Raw genomic sequence first — 23,351 nt, 5'->3', positions numbered from 1 at the left:
GGGAGCGTTCTCCTAAACAGAACCCTAGTAGAAGACAGGGGAGCGTTCTCCTAACAGAACCGTAGTAGAGGACAGGGGAGCGTTCTCCTAAACAGAACCCTAGTAGAAGACAGGGGAGCGTTCTCCTAACAGAACCGTAGTAGAGGGGAGCGTTCTCCTAACAGAACCCTAGTAGAGGACAGGTGTATAGGAGCCAAAGCTATATATTTAGGTTATTGTATTATATGAATGTTTATATGTTTATTTTTATAACCTTACATTGAAACGGCATTAGGAATATTGATTGGATTTAGATAAAGTCATTGAACCGTCTTATTTGTCATAATAGAACATTCTAGAACATTTGTGAAGTCACAGTATGATGTCATAATAGAATATTAGAGAACATTTGTGATGTCACAGTATGGCATGATGTGATAATGTTCTAGAATGTTTGATTATGACATCATACTGAACAGATAGACTAAACAACATATATTAGAAGCCTTTAGACCAGGGTGCCTTGCTTACCGGTTTGCTGTGGAAAGAGCCGGCATGTGGATTTACGGCTTTCAGGTGTGGAGGAATTTTGTCATGTGTCGAGTCGGCGGCGATTTTGGAGACTGGGAAAATACTAGTTTTCTTACCTTGTAGTAGTGACGTGAATATTTCGTAGTTTAGGAAAATAGCTTTAGGATCACTTCTGTAAAGAAAGACTTCGCTGTGGAAGAGAAATAAACCATTTGGATATCTTTGTTTTACACCGGAGCGGCTGTGGACATAATTTTTCTTCATCAATGAACGTACTACTCACGAGTAAGCAACTTTAACCAGTAGAGTGGACCGTCGGCCCTCATATTAGTAAGAAAACTCTGTTCCAAGAGGAAAAAGGAATCAACACGAACTACTGGAGCGCTGAAAGAAGGGTAACAACAAATGTCGGAGCCTAGGAAGGTTAAAATGACACAAAAGGCCTATGAGGAAAATGTCCGTCATGCCATCAATTAGAGAGTGAGCAACCAGAACAGAGAGGTCAGCAGCTCAGGGAGAGGATGAAGGTCACACATGGGTCACAGATGATAGAGAGCTCAGAGATCATAGAGATTGAAAATGAGGATGACGTGGACAGAGAAGAGGATAGTGGGAAGGAGAAAGAGGAGGAGAATGGCTCTTTCATGGAGTACCTGGATGAGCTGTGCAGCGATGCGGGATTTGTCAGCACGGTGGGGTCGGTGTTGAACATAAACTACTTAAACTCCCTTCTGTCATCAGACCCAGAACCCATCGACCTCGTCGCACTGGAAGGACAACCGGCGCAAGCAAGATGTGAACGTGGTACTTAGAGGTAAAGAACGCCGTGGTCAGCGCTACTGCAGCTGAAGAGCAGTTCAACACAGTTCAGCAGTTCCTGGAATATTACTCCAATGGACCTATCTCAAACCCTGCCCTCTTTTCTTGATCCTCCAATCACAACTGTCGCTTACCTCGGAGTTTAACCTATCTCAAACCCTGCCCTCTTTTCTTGATCCTCCAATCACAACTGTCGCTTACCTCGGACAAACTCCGAGGTAAGCGACAGTTGTGATTGGAGGATCAAGAAAAGCGGGCAGGGTTTGAGATAGGTCTCAAGAAGGCAGCCGGTTGGATGCTGAAGCTTAGAAGCACTCTGCTGATGCTGTGTCGCAAGAGGAAGGAGATGAATGCTTCGCTCACACAGTCTGAGGTACAACAGACACAGATGGAGATCTTCAAGGCAAGCCTGGAGAAGACCAACCTCACTGTGGAGAATATAAAGGAAGCAGAGCTCGAGATCATTCGTTACAGTCAGCGACAGAACAGAACAGAGCGTTCTCCTAACAGAACCCTAGTAGAGGACAGGGGAGCGTTCTCCTAACAGAACCCTAGTAGAGGACAGGGGAGTGTTCTCCTAACAGAACCCTAGTAGAGGACAGGGGAGCGTTCTCCTAACAGAACCCTAGTAGAGGACAGGGGAGCGTTCTCCTAACAGAACCCTAGTAGAGGACAGGGGAGTGTTCTCCTAACAGAACCCTAGTAGAGGACAGGGGAGCGTTCTCCTAACAGAACCCTAGTAGAGGACAGGGGAGCGTTCTCCTAACAGAACCCTAGTAGAGGACAGGGGAGTGTTCTCCTAACAGAACCCTAGTAGAGGACAGGGGAGCGTTCTCCTAACAGAACCCTAGTAGAGGACAGGGGAGCGTTCTCCTAACAGAACCCTAGTAGAGGACAGGGGAGCGTTCTCCTAACAGAACCCTAGTAGAGGACAGGGGAGTGTTCTCCTAACAGAACCCTAGTAGAGGACAGGGGAGCGTTCTCCTAACAGAACCCTAGTAGAGGACAGGGGAGCGTTCTCCTAACAGAACCCTAGTAGAAGACAGGGGAGCGTTCTCCTAACAGAACCCTAGTAGAGGACAGGGGAGCGTTCTCCTAACAGAACCCTAGTAGAGGACAGGGGAGCGTTCTCCTAACAGAACCCTAGTAGAGGACAGGGGAGCGTTCTCCTAACAGAACCCTAGTAGAGGACAGGAGAGCGTTCTCCTAACAGAACCCCAGTAGAGGACAGGGGAGTGTTCTCCTAACAGAACCCTAGTAGAGGAGAGCGTTCTCCTAACAGAACCCTAGTAGAGGACAGGGGAGCGTTCTCCTAACAGAACCCTAGTAGAGGACAGGGGAGCGTTCTCCTAACAGAACCGTAGTAGAGGACAGGGGAGCGTTCTCCTAACAGAACCCTAGTAGAGGACAGGGGAGCGTTCTCCTAACAGAACCCTAGTAGAGGACAGGGGAGTGTTCTCCTAACAGAACCCTAGTAGAGGAGAGCGTTCTCCTAACAGAACCCTAGTGGAGGACAGGGGAGCGTTCTCCTAACAGAACCCTAGTAGAGGACAGGAGAGCGTTCTCCTAACAGAACCCTAGTAGAGGACAGGGGAGCGTTCTCCTAACAGAACCCTAGTAGAGGACAGGAGAGCGTTCTCCTAACAGAACCCTAGTAGAGGAGAGCATTCTCCTAACAGAACCCTAGTAGAGGACAGGGGAGCGTTCTCCTAACAGAACCCTAGTAGAGGACAGGGGAGCGTTCTCCTAACAGAACCCTAGTAGAGGAGAGGGGAGCGTTTGAAGTAACAATTGAATTAAATCTCTATAAATAATAGTAGGCTGACTAGTAGTTTGCAGTCAACCAGCTAAGAGTTGATTGTCACCTTTAAAGGAGTGTGAGAACAGCTGGTAATCAGGATCCTGTTTGCAGAGGGCACTATTACAGGGGCCTGCAGCAGTTGTGATAACAGAAATTGTTCCTCTTCGCATGGCCAGATCAAAGGTTAGAGCGAGACTCAGGAAAATCAGTCCCCTCCCCAGGCTGACCACTAACTGAACTGACATACCATAATTATGCAATTCTTGTTTTATTTGAAAACACAGTATTTCTCTCTCTCTCTCTCTCTCTCTCTCTCTCTCTCTCTCTCTCTCTCTCTCTCTCTCTCTCTCTCTCTCTCTCTCTCTCTCTTTCAGGAATATATAATTATACTTTGACTATGTTTTATTAAGTCTGGATCATACACACAGTACATTAGAAAATAGTACTTAGTTTAGATAATAACATTACAATGTTTAAATGTGGCGAAGACCAGGGAACTGGTTGTGGAGCTGGGGAGGAGGAGGAGTGCACCGGTGACCCCCGTTTCCATCAGGGGAGTCGATGTGGACATGGTTGTGGAGTACAAATACCTCGACAACAAACTGAACGGGTCAAAACACGCAGAGGCACTCTACAAGAAGGGCCAGAGCCGACTCTACTTCCTCAGAAGGCTGAGATCCTTCAATGTCTGTACAAGGATGTGGAGGATGTTCTATGAGTCGGTGGTGGCGGGCGCCTTCTTGTACGCTGTGACCTGCCGGGGCAGCGGACTGAGAGCAGGGGACGCAAACAGGCTGGATAAGCTGGTCAGGAAGCCTGTACGTTAATGCCAAGCAAGCAGTGCAAAAATGCTTCCGCATTCGTCACCGCACGCTAGTGCGGTAAAGCGCCCTTCTTTTCAGACAAATGCTACCGTGCGTGCACCGGCGGCGTGCTCGCTCAGGTGCGTGCGTGCGCCGGCGTGCTCGCGCGAGGTGCCCGCGCATGCGCATGAGATCCGACACGAGCGGAGCTCAATATATATAAGTCACCGCCCCTTATTCAGTATCTAGCAATAGCTCAATTGGCAAGGACACATGGCTGTGGATCCTATGGCTTGTTTGCTGGCGAGTTCGAATCCCATCGAAAATATTTTTTAACGTGATTTCTTTTTAACGTGTATTCTTTCGGTTAAGGTTAAGGTTAAGGTTAGGCATTGTTTCGGAGTTGGTTAAGGTTAGAACGGTTAAGTTTAGGCGCTGTTAAGGAGCTGGTTAAGGTTAGAGTTTGTCAAAGAGAATGGCAATATAATTTCTATGGTTAAGGTTAGGCATGGTTAAGGTTAAGGTTAAGGTTAGGCATTGTTTCGGAGTTGGTTAAGGTTAGAACGGTTAAGTTTAGGCGTTGTTAAGGAGCTGGTTAAGGTTAGAGTTTGTCAAAGAGAATGGCAATAGACAGCCTATTTCCGCGCGACCTGGGCGCTGGGCGGCGGAAAATGAAAGGCGCATTACTGCATGCCACTACGGTAAATTTTTGCACTGCTTGCTTGGCATAAAGCTACACGCGGTCAGGAAGGCCGTTCACCCGCGGATGATCAGTCATAACGCTTAGGACCATGTACAGTTGACATTTTTAATATAACTGTAGCATCCTGAATATTCTTCTATTATTCAGAAGTGCTGACTTAACCTGTTACTTCCCCTGTGTGCACAAAGACATGATAACCAGTGTTTCTCGTTGATATCTCGCCCGGACTAATAATGCGAGGTTCTCTTCTTCCCCCCGGCTTCGATATGGATCATTAACGTGACATTCAGACCAGGCTGCAGAAACAAATTAGTGGGGGGGCATAAAATGTTCTCGGGGGGGGCACAATGGTTTTTAAACACAGGTTCCCTTTTATACGTTTCAGCTGGGACAACGGCGCTGTGGCTTGCTTGGCTGCCCACGGTGCTGAACTAAACAGCAGAGAGGCCATTGAAAAATCTAATTTCTCTCTATCTTAAGAACATTCACTTATACAAAAACAGACTGAACGGATATAACAGACCTGCTGGGGCAGCGGACTGAGAGCAGGGGACACACACAGGCTGGATAAGATGGTCAGGAAGGCCAGTAGCGTGGTTGGGGTGGAGCTGGACTCTAGCGAGGGTGGCGGAGAGGAGGAACCTTGCTAAGCTCCAGGCCATCAGGGAAAGCCCCTCCCACCCACTATACACAGACTTGGCTGACAGGAGGAGCATGTTATAGGCTCACACTACCTAAATGCAGCACTGAATGGCACAGGAAGTCCTTCATTCCGACAGCCATCAGACTATACAATGCATCACTGTGCCTCACTGCATCACTGAGCACAGAGTGACAGTTACCATCTTCCTGGACTCTTACTTTTTAAACAGCACTGTGCAATATTACACCTACTGTAGACTTCAGTATATTTTTACTGTATTTATTTACTGTATCTTTTATTCTATTTTTATTCTATTTCATTTTATTCTATTCTTAGGCCATTTGTTTTGTTATTCTTATTCGTGACTTGTTCTGTCTCAATGTTTAATGTTGAGTGATTTGCAGTGTCAAATTTCCCTTTCTATTCTATTCTATATCTTTCAAAAGTCCATTTATTCAACACTTCTGAATTCACTGACAAACCGAACTGAACTGACAAAAATAAGGTGCATAAAAAAGCAAACAAAATTCCTCCACAGGCTACTCACCATCATTAGTAGAGCGGCAAGCGGCGTTTGGGGACAGAGTGAAATCTTCTTAAAATACTGCCCCTCCACTCATTCCTGAACTTTTTTGTTAAGTCCTTCTCAAATGCCAACTGAATTAAATTGGCCTTGCGTCGATGAAGCATACTAAGGCGATGTTCTGTAAAGACGTTCTTGAGGGTAGAAAACGAATTCTCACAGAGTGCTGTGCTAGCTTCAGTAGTGTTGTTGTTGTTGACATCAGTGCCCACTAGGGCTGTCCCCGACTAAGGATTTTGATAGTCGACTTTGATTGAAAAAAGGGTGGGCACAGCTGACTCAGTGGGCGGGCCCGGCCCCCTAATGCCCGCCCATGGCGCCGGGTCTGGTGACATTGAATCATCTTTCTTCCTGTCTTGAGTGTCCCATGGTGGGACCAGTTTGCGGTCACCAGCAGGGGGCGGTGGTGGCAGGCAGAGCGGAGGGGGAAGGAGCAGCGAGTGAGAAGCTGGTTACCTGGAGGGCGGAACAGGAGGAAGTCCTCTTCGACAGTGAACTCGAACGTGAACGGACGTGTGCTCTCGAAGAGCCCCGTTGAAGAGCAACGGGAGATAACAAGTAACTTTGCTATAACACGGGTTATCCTAGAAGTACAAGCGATAGAGAAGTGTGTGAATAGGGAAACGGAAAGAAGAACCAACTTCAGTAAATAACACGGGTTATCCTAGAAGTTGAAGCGGTATATTAGTTTGCTGCTAACGTCTATAGTGACTCTGAGTATACCACAAGGCGAGCGTCGCTGTAGACAGGTGGTGCATATAGCCACGTTGCGTTAGCTGTACAGGTGACAGCAGGAGGGCCCACCAAGACCCACAGTTTAGCTGTGTTTAAGGTAGCAAACAGTTTAGCGCACGCCAGCTCAGTCAGCAGCCCCGCAGTGGACGTCTCGTTGACGCAGCCGAGGACACCTCTTCTTCCAGCAGAGGTCGCCACAACACAGCACGCTCCTCCAGCTCTGCCACTGCCCCTGCTGCCTACCCCAGCCCGCTGGCTGTTCTCGCGGGATCGCCCGACGGCCATCTTGTCACCCGGACGAGGGGTGGTGAGAGTGGACCCGCCATCTCGGTTAAGTACAGCGGTACTTCGTGTGCCAAAACAATATCCAATTGAAACGAACGCTAGCAGCAGCGTCTAGGGGTACCCCAACCATTATAAGCCGGCTTTAGCTAGGGTCTTTTATTTGGTAACGTGGGCCCACATGTAATTTATTTTTGATTATAATAATATTGTGATGTTCTTGAATTTCCCATTGAACTCCTTAATATGTGCCTGGGTCTTCCCCTACTCAAAGCGGGGCTCTTGAATTAATGTACTGAGCACTAGGTGCCTATTTTGGGAATAGCGTTCCCCTGTATTGTGAGTGAGAGCACCCGGTGCCTAATGTGAATCTACTGCATATGAACCACATGAAGTTATAGCCTGTAATTGCTACTTGACCAGGCCTTATATAAAGGAGACGTAGATGGGAGCACGGTGTCTGTGTCTATTACTGAGTCCTTGTTCTAACCTTTGTTGACTGGGTAAATATATGACTATTAGCAGTACTATTTAACCCTTCTCCACCCTATTTGTATTACATGGTTAAAGGTCTCTACAGGTTGTTAAGGAAGGGTACTGCTTTGGGGGAGCGCAATATCATTAGTCAACTAACAGTCACCAGGTGTGGGAGGGCTAACGGAGGTACTGGGGGAAGTGAGAGTGTGTGGGGAGCTACTGCTGACCGCCCTGGAGGGCGAGGAGGACCAGAGTACCACCCCCCAGGTTATTAAATCCTGGGCCCCATCCGCTCCTGCTGCCCGACCTCCAGTTCGACGTTCCGGGCCCAAAGACAGGGGTTCAGATAGATTAGAATCTACTGCATCCCGCTACCAGGTGGCCGTGTACAACCACTCCCATAAAGCAGGGATAATCCACCCTGCTACATAACGTTGATCGGTATCAAATGGCATTTGATAATCTAATATATGCATTTATGTCTATATCTCACGTTCTAGGAAATACTGCAGAAAAAGATAAAAACATATTTATACTCTAGACGGTATTTTCGTATGAATGTGTGAATGAAAAAGTAAAACGTTCCTACATCCTGAACGATAGCTAATCGATGTTGAATGGGCCATAGTAATGTCAATTTAGCAATACAATTTAAAAAGTTATAGCCCTGCAAAGAAGGTGAACATCTCCATAGACTTATAGTACTGGCAGAGAATGGTTTAGGATGATCAAAGTGGTGGCAGAGAATGGGTTAAATATGCTGGTACAATTTTCTAAAGATTGAGGTCGTACACAAAACAGTTCAGTGGATAGTAATGATTTTTTTAATTAATAATTAATTTGGAATAATGGAATAATGTCAAACAATTTACAAATCAATAAGTTATTCATTAACCTTGAGAGTGTGCTTCATACAGTAAAAAAGGTAAGTAAGTAAAAAGTAAAGTAAAGAGGAATATTCAATATACATATATACAATATACACTACGGAGTATAATGAGTAAAGAGTGAGGTGTGTGGAGAGATCACTGTAAAACTGATCTCAACAAATAAACAAATCACACTACTACTGTATAACCCTAGACATCCTCACCACTATAATCTGAGTCATCCTCCCATGTAGCCCTATCCGTTTCCTTAGAAACATTTGCACAGTTTTGGCATTGACAAAGATCTGTACATGGCATTTTTGCAGACACACATGAACATCTTCCTGTCTCACATTTTCCTTGTTTGCAACCGCAATGGACTACTTGCAACACACTATCAGGGGCCGAATTTGTAGTCATCCAGGTCACTGTTAACTCCCCATCCTCGACGTGCCACCCATTGCCAACGGGTGAAGGGGCACACATTACAGCGTTCAATGAATGTCTCATAGCTGCTTGGTAATTTGCCCTTTTGCAGTGTTGGTACAATGCGTCACTTGTCGGAGGCATAGAGAGTTCTGGCAAAGCCGATTATGCCATGCAGAATGATTTATATCTAGCATCATTCACATTCTTAGCTGATGGCTGGCCATATAGGTGGCACACATATTTGCTAAGACCATCAAAGGTAGACTGGTCTAGGGTAAAACTGCTACCCAGTTCTGTAAATGCAGCCAGGTAGTAATTATTTTCACAGGCAACTGTAAATGTTTTCCTTTTGCCCTTGCCATGAAAGGCACTTGTAGAGTCACAACCTGAGAGGGTATGGATCCCAATAAGTGCTGAACACACATTGGTGCCAAGGGCTGATGACACCTTAGCTATGTCAATGATCCTTGTTCTGTTGCCAACTCCTGTGAAAAAATACAATCTACATGGCAGTTCTGCCTGCAGACTTGCAGCAATCACTGCCACATCTGTATCAGGGCTATTGATGACTACAGTTTGATATATCTGTGCAGCATGTTGTACAGGTCAATAATCAACTAGGCTGCAGTAAAAAACTTAAAACCAGATTCTCAAACATAAACATAAAGATGGACAACACGCTCATCACAGACAAGCTGGATGTAGCCAATTACTTAAACATCTTTTTCACAAACATAGCCACAACACTGGTAAACAAACTACCCTCCCACTCAGGGCATTATGGGGTAGAACACATAGTAGCATACTACAAAAACCTAGGGGTCCACAAAGACGACTTCAAACTTGAAATGGTAACAACCGATGAGGTACGCAAAAAATTTAGCGCCCTCCAACCTAACAAGGCCACTGGCCATGACAACATCCCCTCCAAATTCCTCAGAGACGCAGCAGCCGCCATCACCCCAGTCATCACACACATAATAAACCTCTCTATAAAACAGGGGCACGTCCCCAAGGACTTCAAAATTGCGAGAGTGACCCCTCTGCACAAAAAGGGCAGCAAATTAGACCCAGGCAACTACCGCCCTGTTTCTATTCTTACCTCCATCTCGAAAGTCATGGAGAAAATAGTCTACGAACAGGTCGAAAAGTACCTGGCGGAAAAAAATCTAATCTACGAATTTCAATCTGGCTTCAGAACGTCCCACTCCACTGACACATGCCTCCTCTATTTGAACGACCACATCAAACAAGAGGTGGACGCGGGCAAATACTGCGGCATGGTCATGCTGGACCTACAAAAGGCCTTCGACACTGTCAATCACTCCATTCTAATGGACAAGCTAAAAGCAATTGGTTTTGATAGCTTATCAGTGAGCTGGATGCAATCCTACCTGGAGGGGAGAGAACAGATGGTAGAGGTAAACGGTACTCTATCCCCCCCCCCCTCACAGTGAGCTGTGGTGTTCCACAAGGAAGCATACTAGGACCGCTACTCTTCCTAATTTATGCAAATGACATGTCATCAGCCTGTGACTGCAACTTGTTCCTGTTTGCGGACGACTCAGCCCTGCTGGTCTCTGACAAGAACAAGTTGCAGGTTGAAAAAACCCTCAGCACGGAACTAGGCAAAATCTGCATATGGCTCGCTGATAACAAACTATCATTACACATGGGCAAAACAGAGTCCATTCTCTTCGGTTCAAATAACAAACTCAGCAAGACCGACGGCTTCTCAGTTACAGTGGGTGACAATATTGTCACAAGGAAAGACGAAATTACCTACCTGGGTTCCATCCTAGAGGCAAATCTTTCCTGTGACAAAATGGCATCCAATGTAATAAAAAAAAGTCAACCAACGAACTAGATTCTTGTACCGGATCTCCTCTCTGGTAAACAAGAATACCCTGAAGACTCTGGCAGGAGCACTCATTCAAGGGTACTATGACTATGCGTGCACCTGTGGGATATTTGTGGATATCCTGAAGAAGAATGTTTCTCAGTCAACCGAGGTTTGGATAATAACAAAGGTTTATTAACCAAACAGATAGAATTACATAGAGAGAATGGCTGAGGGTTTCCCCCCAGGTGATCAGCTGAAATTACCCAGGTAAGAAGCCCGGATAGATCTCGGGAGGAGACCTATATAGTTAACAGGGGGGGGGGATGTGGTCCCATTTGATAGGTCAGATGGGGGGGAGGGGGTACAGGTTTGGGGGACACAGGGGAGGGGGGTGATTCCACAGAGAGGGGGGGGGTCACAGGTAAGGGGAACATATTTACATGAGGACATATTATACCACAATACTCACTTTTCTTTCTTATAATGTGGGTGAGATTAATGTATAATATACCAGGATTGTTTGGAACAGGTAAAAGTGGGGACCGATGTAATCCATCGGTTATCAGATAATGAAAAAAATAGAAAATAATTAAAATAATGAAAATGTTGGCCAATGTGTTCTGTTGGTTGGCCTAATAATTTAAACTAGTATTATTTATATACATGATTCATGACATGATCGACTGGACTGCGGTCTGTGTTATTTTGATATCAGAGATGTGGGAATAGATGTCACCCTTTTCTTTTATTAATCGCTCAAAATACCTATATCAATGAGTGGTCCTCAACTCTGATATCAAACAACAATTAACATACTCATTAGAAGCTATCGCTGTGCAAATGTCTTGGCATACCTTCAGTCGTTCATGTCGTGACTCAGGGGAGCTAATGTGATCTGGTTGTACATACAGGCATCGCCGTTAACCTGGTGGTTAATAAAACTAACATGATTGATTATGGGAAACTGTTCAAAAATATATATATATATATATTTGCACATTTTATGATGATTCTTGATGAAATTACTTAGGATCCAGTTGTATTTACCCTGAGTTTGAGTGTCACTTTTATCTGTGATTGCCTCAGTTTTGTTGGTCTTTACTTAGAATCAGGCAATTTTCTCCATTTCTTCTCTATAAATGAGGAGATAAAACGTCTTATGCATCGCTTCTGTATGTAATTCTAGTGCATATACTATCAATGGTTCACCATACAGGTGCAAAACAACGTTACATGTCTTCTTCTATGAGAGAATAAAACAACTGATTCTTTCTTGTCTGACAATACAATTTTGTAACCTAAGTAATTCAAATGTGATGTAATGTGATCATGTGGTCATTTCTTCCTTCAGCAATACATTTTAGCTCATTATTACTAACCATTGTTAATGCTTTCTCATTGATTTCTTTTCATCACATCCCTAGTTCATCGTTTTGCAGATACATACAATTGTGTGAAAAGTTTCCTTCTTGTGAAGGTATTAATCTGAATGATGTTGCGTCGTTGTTGACAAGGTGTTCTCTGTCGGCCGTGTGGCAGGGCCAAACAGTAACACATACAATTTAAATAAATACATAACAATGTGGACACTGTGTGTTCAGAAGTCTCTTGGTCCACAGGTCTCATTTGCTATGTGTCTCTTCTTGACGATGCAGTCGGGAATATTCACTGGTCGCCGTCCATTCCCTGTCAAGGGTCACCTGTAGCAGTCAACTATAGTGGTTTTGCAGACTCTTTTTTCCTGGATCCTGCGTTGTTCTCCATCACCACCACACGTCTGCCACTGTGCTCACGCTTGGCCCCTATCAGGCCTAGAGACATGGTGGTCAGGGCGTTCTTGAACGTGCTGTGTGGTGGTTGGTCCCCCCCGTTCCTCGTCATTGCGGTACTAGAGGGGCGAGGGGGCGGGCGTTTTTGAATGTGTTGTGCTGGTTTCGCTGTCCTCTCCTCGTCATTGCGGTACCACTTGATGGAGGGCGAGGGCCCGCCGGTGTAGTGGCTAGTCAGTAGGACGCTCTCTCTCACACGGATGACAATCTTGTCATGGGAATCCACCTTGATGGTCGGGGCTTTGGTTCCCATCTGCAGGTGATGGGTTTGGTCTGCCGTGGTCTGCAGTGCCGGGGTGGAGGCCGTCAAAGGTTGATCTCCTCTTTTGGGTTGGATGGCGGCTCTCCCACGGTTGCTGTCGTCGTCCTGGTTGTGTCCGCAGCTCCTTGGCGGCGTCCCTGGTGGTAGTATGCTGTCGTGGGTCGCTCAGGTCTCTGGGTTGTGTTCCTCCTTGCCTGGTCGCACCGTCGTTCGTGGTTCGGGTCACGCGTCGTCTCACTCGTCCTGTCCTCTCACCAATTCATGATCTGAGGATGATGAAAACTGCCTTAGAAAACCTCCTCACATAATGATTCAACGCCTTTCTGCTAAAGAAGAAAATCATTTTGGGATTAATTCAATTCATTGTAAATAAAATCATTTAATTGAAAATAGGAAATGCAAGCCAATTGCATTAGCAGTGATTCCTTATGTTAAGAAGGTCACATTCACTACAATCTTATCAGATCTTGTATCTAACTAGATCTTACAGCATTAGGCTTTAAATAAAATTTGTAAATGAATGGCCAAAGTCTTGAATCAGATAAAATAGTCTGGGATGTTAAATTGAAGTTGATCTTACCTCAGGATGCGTTGGGTGTGCCTCAGGATACTTACCTCGCCACGATTTCTCTGGCGTTATTCACGTCTCAGTGTGGCTCGTCATAATTTAGCATGGGGAAAAAACATAAAATCTAGGTAGTCAGTTAATTTTGCATGAAAAACAATCATTCGTTTTGTCATCTAACCCTAACTAACCTTACTGTCATGCATTTGTCCTAATAAACTAACCTACACTGTAGCACTCAACACTAATAAAACTAACCTACACTGTGGCACTCAACACGTTGATGAACATTGTTACTCAGCTGATAGAGTTGTGCCCTTTTTGATGTCCTGTCATATAGAACCTGTGAGTCGCTTTGGATAAAAGTGTCAGCTAAATGATCAATGTTGTTGATATCTTGTATATTTAGATAATTGTGCTTCAATTTTGGTGGTTGATAATTTGCAGTCATGGAAAGTACTTGAAATTTGCAAGGAGTTAGTGGTTAAGCAGAGAATAGAAGGAGGTTATAGTATGTTAAATTGTTTTCATCATTGATCTTTCATCTCAGGCACTTCTACTTTGTTTGGTGTTATTCAGACATCATATCTCTAATTTGTGTGCCTTCTTGAAAAGAGAGAGATGAAAACAACTGGTTAGTTATTCTGTTAGTATGGGAAATATGGTAGCCTTTCATAACTGCAAATTCATCACCTGTGTCTAATTCATGTTAATTAAGTGGTTCTCTGTTGCCATCCACCGCCAGGTGAGTTCATCAAGTCTGTGGTCACGAGTGCAGGCATTTGCATTGCTTTGTCTCCCAAGTGCCCACTCTGAAGAAATTTACATGTGGGTGTTTTGGATGTAGATTTGTTCCAAATGGTCAATCGATTGTCTCTCAGCTCTGCACTGTCTCTCGGTTGACATGCAAATTGTTGGATTTTCTGTCTTTTGTGATACAATTTGGGTGTAGTCATGCACTGTTTTGCATCTCGCCTCAGAGCCAGATCTGTAAATACAAACACATGTTAATTTTCCACTCTTTTCTAAGACCATCTGAGTGGGTTCTCCTTGATTGTCTGTGAGCTTAACAAAACATCAGCTATTTCTCATCCATCCCGTCCTAGGATGTAATGATAGTGTTATCATTTATCAATCATATCGCATATGTACACAAGCATCATATGAATGTGGAACCACACATTTTGAATCATGTTTAAAAATGTCTTACAATGGAAAGGGCTAGTTATCTTTCATTGGTTCTTTAGATAAACACATTAACTCAAGTGAATATAACCTAAACATCTTACTTTTAAACATAATCTATGTTGTTTGTGTTTCAAGTTTTCAACATTGAAATCTTATAAAGTCTAATCTAACGCTGTTTTATGTGGACTACAATTCCTGTACTGCCATATACTGGGAACCGGAAGTGTTTGTTTAGCTCCCCGTATTGGTCAGGGTACGCCCACAGATGTATTATAATTCTGAAACAGACATTGTAATTAGCTTTATGTGACTTATAATGTGTAAATTAAAGCAACATAAACACTCAAGTGATCTGAGATAGTTGTAATTTGCTGTAACTGAGATGATAGTTGTGTATATGTACAGTTTCTACGTCAAATGACTCCCTTTTCTTGACTCCTTTTGTATCACAAAAAGTACTGAATTTGCAAATCTCGTATGTCATAAATGTATAGATGTAGCAGTACTGACTATCTGTCTGTCATGTATGTCATAATATGTCCTGATAAATTGAAAATGGGGGACCCTGATGTAAACAAATCTGGTATTGAAAATGGGGGACCCTGATGTAAACAAGACTAAAGTCTCTCTCTGGTCTGCATCCCCTTAACAATTGTGTGTTGAGCTGTGCTGTATTGTACCCATTCTGCAATCTGTTAATAAAGTTTTCAATCAATCAATCAAAGCATCTCTATATTCATGATTTTCATACTCACCGGGGAAAGCTGTTTGTGTTGACGTTGGTTCCTGAGGCTGTAGCACGTTACGTGTCGTTAATGCAATGTTCGGTTCGTTTCTCCGGTGGTCTGGGATAATGCAATCCTGGAAACACTCTTCTGCATCTCGCCACCGCAACTCAACACTTTCCAATAGCAGCGCGCACATACATATACAAATAAAACATATACTACACGTGGATTTCATATACCTTCGGCCTTGGGCATATTAAACTTTACGTTTGCCTATGGATAGTTTAATAAAAAATCATAACTTAACGGCGCGCATAGCGTCACGTCATTGCTCCATGCGACGTTCGTGTGTTCTCATTTGCCTCGGAAATAACGCTTTGCAATTCATACAGTATTTTTCCCACGAGCTCTCAATAGCCTGGAATTCCTATACCAGCGTTTTGTTACCGAATGAACGCGCCTGTGCATATGTGAAACGTAAACAAACTGAAACGATCAAACTATACTTCCCCAAATGGTTGTTCCCGTGGGCCGGTTCCGGAAATTACTATCCTAATTTGTCGCGTGAACTGCACTTCAATGTTATTACCTGAACTTCAATGTTATTCTCTATATAACGGTAATAGTCTCTCAATGCTCGGCGCACGCAAATACAAACGAGACTTTAAACAGACAAAACAACAATAATACATATAAGTTAACGTGTGTGTATATCTGACTGTATTGGATCGCTGTACGTTTAGTCGGCCAACATCTGTTGCGACAAGGCATTTATCCCTTGATTTAACTACACATCGTTATTAAAGTCATAACGACCGAACCTGACTTCGAAATTTACCAGCGATATATTAGATTATATATACCTTTTAATCATACTCTCGGCCCCTTCAACCCGCGACTAACGTCCTGTTTAATGTACTTTCCGCGACTGATGTCCCGTTTAATGTACATTTACGTACTCCCGGGACATCGCGTAATCATGTACTAACTAGGACATCGCGTGATCATCTTCCCGCTATCTGTATTGATCAATTGGTTAATTTAATCCAAAATACATCGTTTTCAGGAATGGAAGAGATTGTGGGCTTAGTTTGAGGTCGAAACAATGAATATTATGACGCTACTCTGGTAATTTCTAATTATGATTCCATCAGCTTCTCGGTCCTACTTCCCGCCTCTTTGCAAAGGAATCACAGAACGTTTTTAACAGAGTAGCGTTTTCAAGGATATCACATCATAATAAGCTCACGTATCTTCTTTTGTTGCCTATATTTTTAGTCTGAATTAGACTTGGGTTAGCAAACCAACAACCTGTACTGTGTGCCTTAGCTTTTGGTCGGCTCCGACTCGACCTGGAATAGCACTTCAACCTTTGTGCCTAAACTTTTGGGACTAGCACATATAACCCATCCTTTCAGAACCGCCTGATAAGGACCCAGGTGCACGCGCGCCCTGGTAACGATTCTCAATACAGATCAGATATATTAATGCACATTATTCTTACTCAGCCATGATCTCAATATTTGACAACATTCTGTAATATTCACCTGGCACAGAGAAAAGCGGGAAGGTTTTAATTCCTTTCCATACATTTTTGGTCGACCAGTCTATTATACTCACTTTTCTCTGTATAGTTGAAATGATACAGCACGCCGGGAGGACGCAAGAGTCCGTCACAAGTTCGTAGACGCCAATTGTGGGATATTTGTGGATATCCTGAAGAAGAATGTTTCTCAGTCAACCGAGGTTTGGATAATAACAAAGGTTTATTAACCAAACAGATAGAATTACATAGAGAGAATGGCTGAGGGTTTCCCCCCAGGTGATCAGCTGAAATTACCCAGGTAAGAAGCCCGGATAGATCTCGGGAGGAGACCTATATAGTTAACAAGGGGGGGGGATGTGGTCCCATTTGATAGGTCAGATGGGGGGGAGGGGGTACAGGTTTGGGGGACACAGGGGAGGGGGGTGATTCCACAGAGAGGGGGGGGGTCACAGGTAAGGGGAACATATTTACATGAGGACATATTATACCACACACCTCATGGTACCAAAGCACCTCAAAGGCGCTTAAAACAAAATTACAAACATCACAAAACAAACTGGTCAGACTACTACTTGACCTGAACCCCAGAACCCACCTCACCCCTGCCCACTTTGACAACCTAGGATGGCTTAGAGTAGACGACAGAGTACAGCAACTTGCAATGGGCCTGGTCTACAAGATACACTATACGACCGGGGTGCCCATGTACATGTCAAAATACTTCCCAAAGGTCAGTGAATACCACAACCACTACACCAGAGGAAGCTCAACAAATCATGTTAAACCCAGATTCGGCTCAAACAAGGGACTAAACACGTTTCGCAATTATGCCACAACAATGTGGAACGCCCTACCCAAAGCCGTAAAGGAATGTGAATCCCTGCCCACATTCAAAACCGCTCTTAAAGAGCACCTACGGGAGGCTGCAATTCGAAACTGGCCACCGTAAATGCCCAAAACCCCCACCACCTCCTAATAGACAGTCTCCTCCCCACCGCATGTATATATTCCCTCCCGGCCGTATGTATATTTCCCTCCCACCCACCCACCCCCTCCTATTGTACAGTCCCCTCCCCATCATATGTATATACTCTGTCAGGATCTAGGGGTAACAGTACTGTATATTTGAATACCGCCTATGTCACAAATGTATCAGTACTAAATACCTATATGTCCCTATGCCATAAATGTCATGTATGTTGTGTATGTCATAAATGTCTATATGAATTGAAAATGGGGGACCCTGATGTAAACAAGACAAACGTCTTTCTCAGGTCTGCATCCCCTTAACAATTGTATGTATTGAGCCGTACTGTATTGTACCCATTCTGCAATCTGTTAAATAAAGTTTTCATTCATTCATTTCATTCATTCATTCATTCATTCATTCATTCATTCATTCATTCATTCATTCATTCATTCATTCATTCATGTATAAACACCCTGGCGTCACATTCCTCATGGTCACATGTTAGCTCATCAACAGCACAGAGAGTTTGTGACCCGTTTGTTACAGTCACACAGTGACACAGCTTTCCATGTGCTATGTACAAGCTGATGTCCCTGCCCACAATGGTAAGATCAGCATCTCGCCACGTAACATAAAGGAATTCAGCAAGTGCTACCTTGTTTGTTCCATCTGATAGAAACTTTTTCCACTGTGTTGATACCAGTGGCGTCGTTAGCCCTGGGCTTCCGGGGCTTTAGCCCCGGATGTTTTTCTCCTAGCCCCGGACCCTTACACATGGGTCAGCATCCCCATTGACTGTGCTGAATGTTTGTTAGTGTTTGGTATTTTTTGTTGGTTTTTAGTACTTTTAATCCATTTTTAGTAAGTAGTTTTCATTTGATCCTATCATTCTTTCATTCACCGATTTGTGGACTTGAAGATGTGCACTTTAACACAGCAGCACCTGGAGCCATCCATACCCATGTCCAGTGTCCACTGACAAAGACATGCTCATGATACTGTGATAAACTATAATAAGCTTTAATCGAACCCTGGTTCATTTCCTCGGATAGTCCGGTTGGTTTGGGGTGGTGTAAAAGCTCATTCACTCTTGCAAGTGAACCCTGCTACGGTTCATTTGAGATGTGAATGCAAAGCGGACCAAAGGCAGGAAAATACCCAAAAATCGAATATTTTTTTTATGAGAAGACTGAAACATAATTATAATGAAACACACAATAGTTTTTTTCCGATTGCTTAAGCATGATTTTGAAAACGGGGCCCGGTGTTTCAAAACACACAATTAGCACAACCACACACACAATTATCAGAACACCTCAGATCCTTTGCTAAATTAAACACTTGTCAAAACCATACACTAATTTATAAAAACTACATTTTGTTACCATATGAAACACACGTTTCATATGACTCAATTCTGTTTGAACCAGTTACACACACTGCTGTGCTTAACCTAAAACACATTTAGCAATTCTACTTCTCAGTGATTAGAGTACTGAAAGTGAAGTACGCAGAGAATGTGCAAATATACAATAAATTCACCAAACACTACACAAGACCAATGCTGTAGAGTAGACTGATGAAAATATAATCTACATATACCCAAAATCAATGATGCAGACTGCTAAAAAAAACATTTTCTCTCCATATACCCAAATCAATGATGCAGACTGATGAAAATATAAATGTTCTCTCCATTTAACCAAATCAGTCAACATTTCAACATGGAGAATCACAACAAAACATGTCCCAGTTTTCATGCTACTATGTGCATAACACTGTAAGCTCAGCAAATATCAGACAAACATAAAATACTGTATCCAGTACAGGTTAAAATTACAGTAAAACAAAAACAATTTTGAAAAAATGTAAATAGAGCACAGAAAATACTAGACATTATCTCTTTGCCTATGGATCTGGCAAGATAATTTTTTGTTGTGATTCTCCATGTTGACATGTTGACTGATTTGGGAAAATGGGAGAAAATGTATATTTTCACCAGTCTGCATCATTGGTTGTCTTGTGTAGTGTTTGGTGAATGTATTGTATATTTTCACGTTCTCTGTGTACAGTACTTCACTCTCTTTCCATTTTGGTTGAAGACAGGTGAACTCACCTGCTGCATTTTTATAGTGCTTAAACCTGATTGGTATATCTACAATTAAGCAATGGTGTGTTTGTGCATCTGATGGCTGTGTTTAACCAATTGGCTCATATGTGTGGTAATTTGACATTCTGTGTCTAATGTAATGGAAGTGTGTTTAGTGTTTTGCAAATCACTGTGTGTATTGTTTTGCAAAAAGTGTGAGGCTGACATTGTGCTTATAGGGGTGCAAATCTGGGCCTACGTTTTGCTCCTTGAGTGTAAGGTTTTGATAATTATGTAATACTTTTGATTTGAGTGTTTATGCAATTGAAGAAAACTGTAAAGACTAGAGATGAACTGTTTATTTCTTTTGTACATAGGCTGTGCATAATGTTTGTTTGTTTGTTTATTTGCTTATGTGTATGATTCTTAACTGTTTTTATTTTGTTATTGGTGTATATGTGTGTATGTATGTACAGTATATGTATATATATTATATATATATGTATATATATGTGTATATATGTATATTTGTACTCCTGTTGGGGCCTCTTGGACCAGATCAATGTTTTATCTGGCAAAATAAAGGTTAAATAAATAAATAAGAAACTGATGATTTGGTCCTGTTAACTTTGAATTTTCTATGGGAACTGCCCAGATCCCTCTCATGGACATGGACCTCACTTTGAGAACCTCTAATGATTCGAGTTCTTCAGTATTCATCTCTAAATACTCTAAAATTGCGTATTACTGTGTTTAAAAAAAAAAAAAAAATAAGGGGGGGGGGGGGAAGCCCCCCTCCACCCCCCCGGGCTGAAGCCCCCAATGTTTTCTAACCCTAAAAACGCCCCTGGTTGATACCTTCTGATCCCGTCCATAAATTTGCACCTGTTGTGTGCCGCCAACAGCTCTATGTGACCTCTCTAGATTTTTGATACTCATATCTGGATACTGGTCAATCACAAAGTCGATCCGTGTGCACTTGTTCTGCAGAGCAAGTTTGACTATATACTGTAGTATGGTATCAGCGACCTCTCCAAATGTACTTGGTCTGGCCTGCATGGCTTGAATGACTGCCATACCATCAAAGAGAATAGCTCCACTTTCAGGAACTTGGTCAACTAAGCAGTCTCCACCTTTGGTCTCTAATAACTTCATGAGTGCTGATTTGTCTGTTTTAGCCAGTAAACCATCAGTACTGGCTAAAGGATATGAAACAGGCCCAAATGAATAAGAGAGAATTTCTCTCAGGTCTATCTGTCTACTTTGACCTATGATAAGTAATCTGGAGAATAGCTTCTTGTCTGCACGCAGAATGACATCCTTGCCTGCTATAGATTTCTCTTTTGTTTTGACCAGGTCACTGAAGGTCTTCAGTTTTTGTGACTTGATGGGTGCGAATATATCAACTTTTCGTGATAAGAGTCTTTGGTCCATAAACTCCTTGACAGCACTCTCCCCCCTTTCTGGAGCTGCAATTAAATCATTCTTGATTTCTTCAGTTGCAACTCTCCCAGAGCTAAGACACACAATGCCATCTTGGTGTGTTTCAAAAGGATTCAGCATGGAATCTATGGTGGAAATGATTCCAGTCACAGCCTTTTCATCAGCATGGATACGGGTGCTGTCAAGGTCCTTACGTTTTCGTATTTCAGGAGATTTACCTGCCATTGACTCACATTGTCTTGCTATGGCGGCCCTTTCATGTTGCGCCAAGATCCAGCGATAGACCGCGTCTCGATTCTGTGTTATCCCGATCCAACCACCCTTTGTCTTGGAATCTCTGTTGCATGTTTGCTCAATAGCCTGGTCACAAGCTATGGAGGAGAATCCATGGTCACTTTGACGTTGGACTGTCCACTGGCCTTTAACACTGAGCTCATTGTGGCAAGAAGGATGTGTGAGGGGCAAATTGACCATTTCCAGCCAGTATGAACGTAAATACCTTGCATAATTCACACGATCGTAAGCAAAGAACCAGGCCATCATCAGGCGCAATGTGGAGAGGTGTAGCTGCCAGTCAGATTCTCGTGTTGCCCTCACAAACAGGAGTATTTGCACCATGTCGATGTATGAACTCCAGAAAGCAAACGTTGGGTTTTCTGCACCTTTCCTTTGAACAAAAGCGGCATAAGTTGAGCACATTTTGTCAAATGTTTGTCATTTGCACACATTGCTCTCTCTGGGAATGCACATGTGATATCACTGATCACACCCATATACTCGTTTGTCTCTTGTGGTGGCAAAGAGTCTAAAAAGGCGAGAAATCGAACGCGCTGCAGACTCTCATACATAAGTTTGTGTGCCCTTATGCTGCGGTTGTAGTGATTGATTGGTTGATTGATTGATTGATTGATTGAAAAGTTTATTAACAGATTGCAGAATGGGTACAGTACAGTACAGCTCAATACATACAATTGTTAAGAGGATGCAGACCTGAGAAAGACTTTCGTCTTGTTTCCATCAGGGTCCCCCATTTTCAATTCATCATATGACACACATGACATACAGATAGACAGTACTGCTACATCTATACATTTATGACATACCAGATTTTCAAATACAGTACTGTTTGTGATACTAAAAAAATCCAGAAGAAGAGTATATACATTTGACATAGAAACTGTGCATTGGGGGAGGTTGGGTAGGTGGGGTGCGGCTGTACATTGGAGGTGGGGGGGGGGGGGGGGGGGTTGGGTAGGGGGGGGGACACACTGTACATTGGAATACTGACATACATTTGACATGGAAACTGTACATTGGAGGAGGTTGGGTAGGTGGGGTGGGGTTGGGTGGGGCTGTACATTGGAATACTGACAAAGCCATGCTTGGTCTTTATTGTACGACTGGGTTAGGACATTTGTAGGGGCCAGTTTTGAATTGCAGTCTCCTGTAGGTGTTCTTTGAGAGTGTTTTTGAAGGTGGGTAGTGATTTACATTCCTTTACAGCTTTTGGTAGGGCGTTCCACATTGTTGTGGCATAATTGCGAAACGTGTTTAGTCCCTTGTTTGAGCCGAATCTGCGTTTTACATGATTTGTGGAGCTCCCTCTGGTGTTGTGATCGTGGTATTCACTGACCTTTGGGAAGTATTTTGACATGTACATGGGTACCTTGGTCGTGTAGTGTATCTTGTAGACCAGGCCCATTGCAAGTTGCTGTACTCTGTTGTCTACTCTAAGCCATCCTAGGTTGGCAAAGTGTGCAGGGGTGAGGTGGGTTCTAGGAGTCAGGTCAAGCAGTAGTCTGACTAGTTTATTTTGAGATGTTTGTAATTTGGTTTTTAGTGCCTTTGAGGTGCTTTGGTACCATGAGGTGCAAGCATAGTCGTAGTACCCTTGAATGAGTGCTCCTGCCAGAGTCTTCAGGGTATTCTTGTTTACCAGGGAGGAGATCCGGTACAAGAATCGAGTTCGTTGATTGACTTTTTTTATTACATTGGATGCCATTTTGTCACAGGAAAGATTAGCCTCTAGGATGGAACCCAGGTAGGTAATTTCATCTTTCCTTGTGACAATATTGTCACCCACTGTAACTGAGAAGCCGTCTGTTTTGCTGAGTTTGTTATTTGAACCGAAGAGAATGGACTCTGTTTTGCCCATGTGTAATGATAGTTTGTTGTCGGCAAGCCATATGCAGATTTTGCCTAGTTCCGAGCTGAGGGTTTGTTCAGGGTTGATG

At 43.4% G+C, this 23,351-nt stretch overlaps 1 protein-coding gene across 1 annotated transcript in view; it reads left to right on the top strand.

The window, feature by feature from the left end:
• Window positions 1-1,624: 1,624 nt before the first annotated feature.
• Window positions 1,625-23,351, top strand: part of LOC311241678 (adenylate cyclase type 8-like) — a gene marked incomplete at both ends in the record, with an annotated part of 83,783 nt that continues 62,056 nt past the window's right edge. The window contains 1 exon segment of the mRNA XM_084330555.1: window positions 1,625-1,802. Within this exon segment, the coding sequence (XP_084186681.1) occupies window positions 1,625-1,802 (178 nt within the window).

This window comes from Notolepis coatsorum, assembly GCF_963971535.1.
Source record: "Notolepis coatsorum genome assembly, chromosome: 15".
Classification (NCBI taxonomy): domain Eukaryota; kingdom Metazoa; phylum Chordata; class Actinopteri; order Aulopiformes; family Paralepididae; genus Notolepis; species Notolepis coatsorum.
Note: the sequence above shows the minus strand (reverse complement) of the source record. Positions and strands in the feature narration are given on the sequence as shown.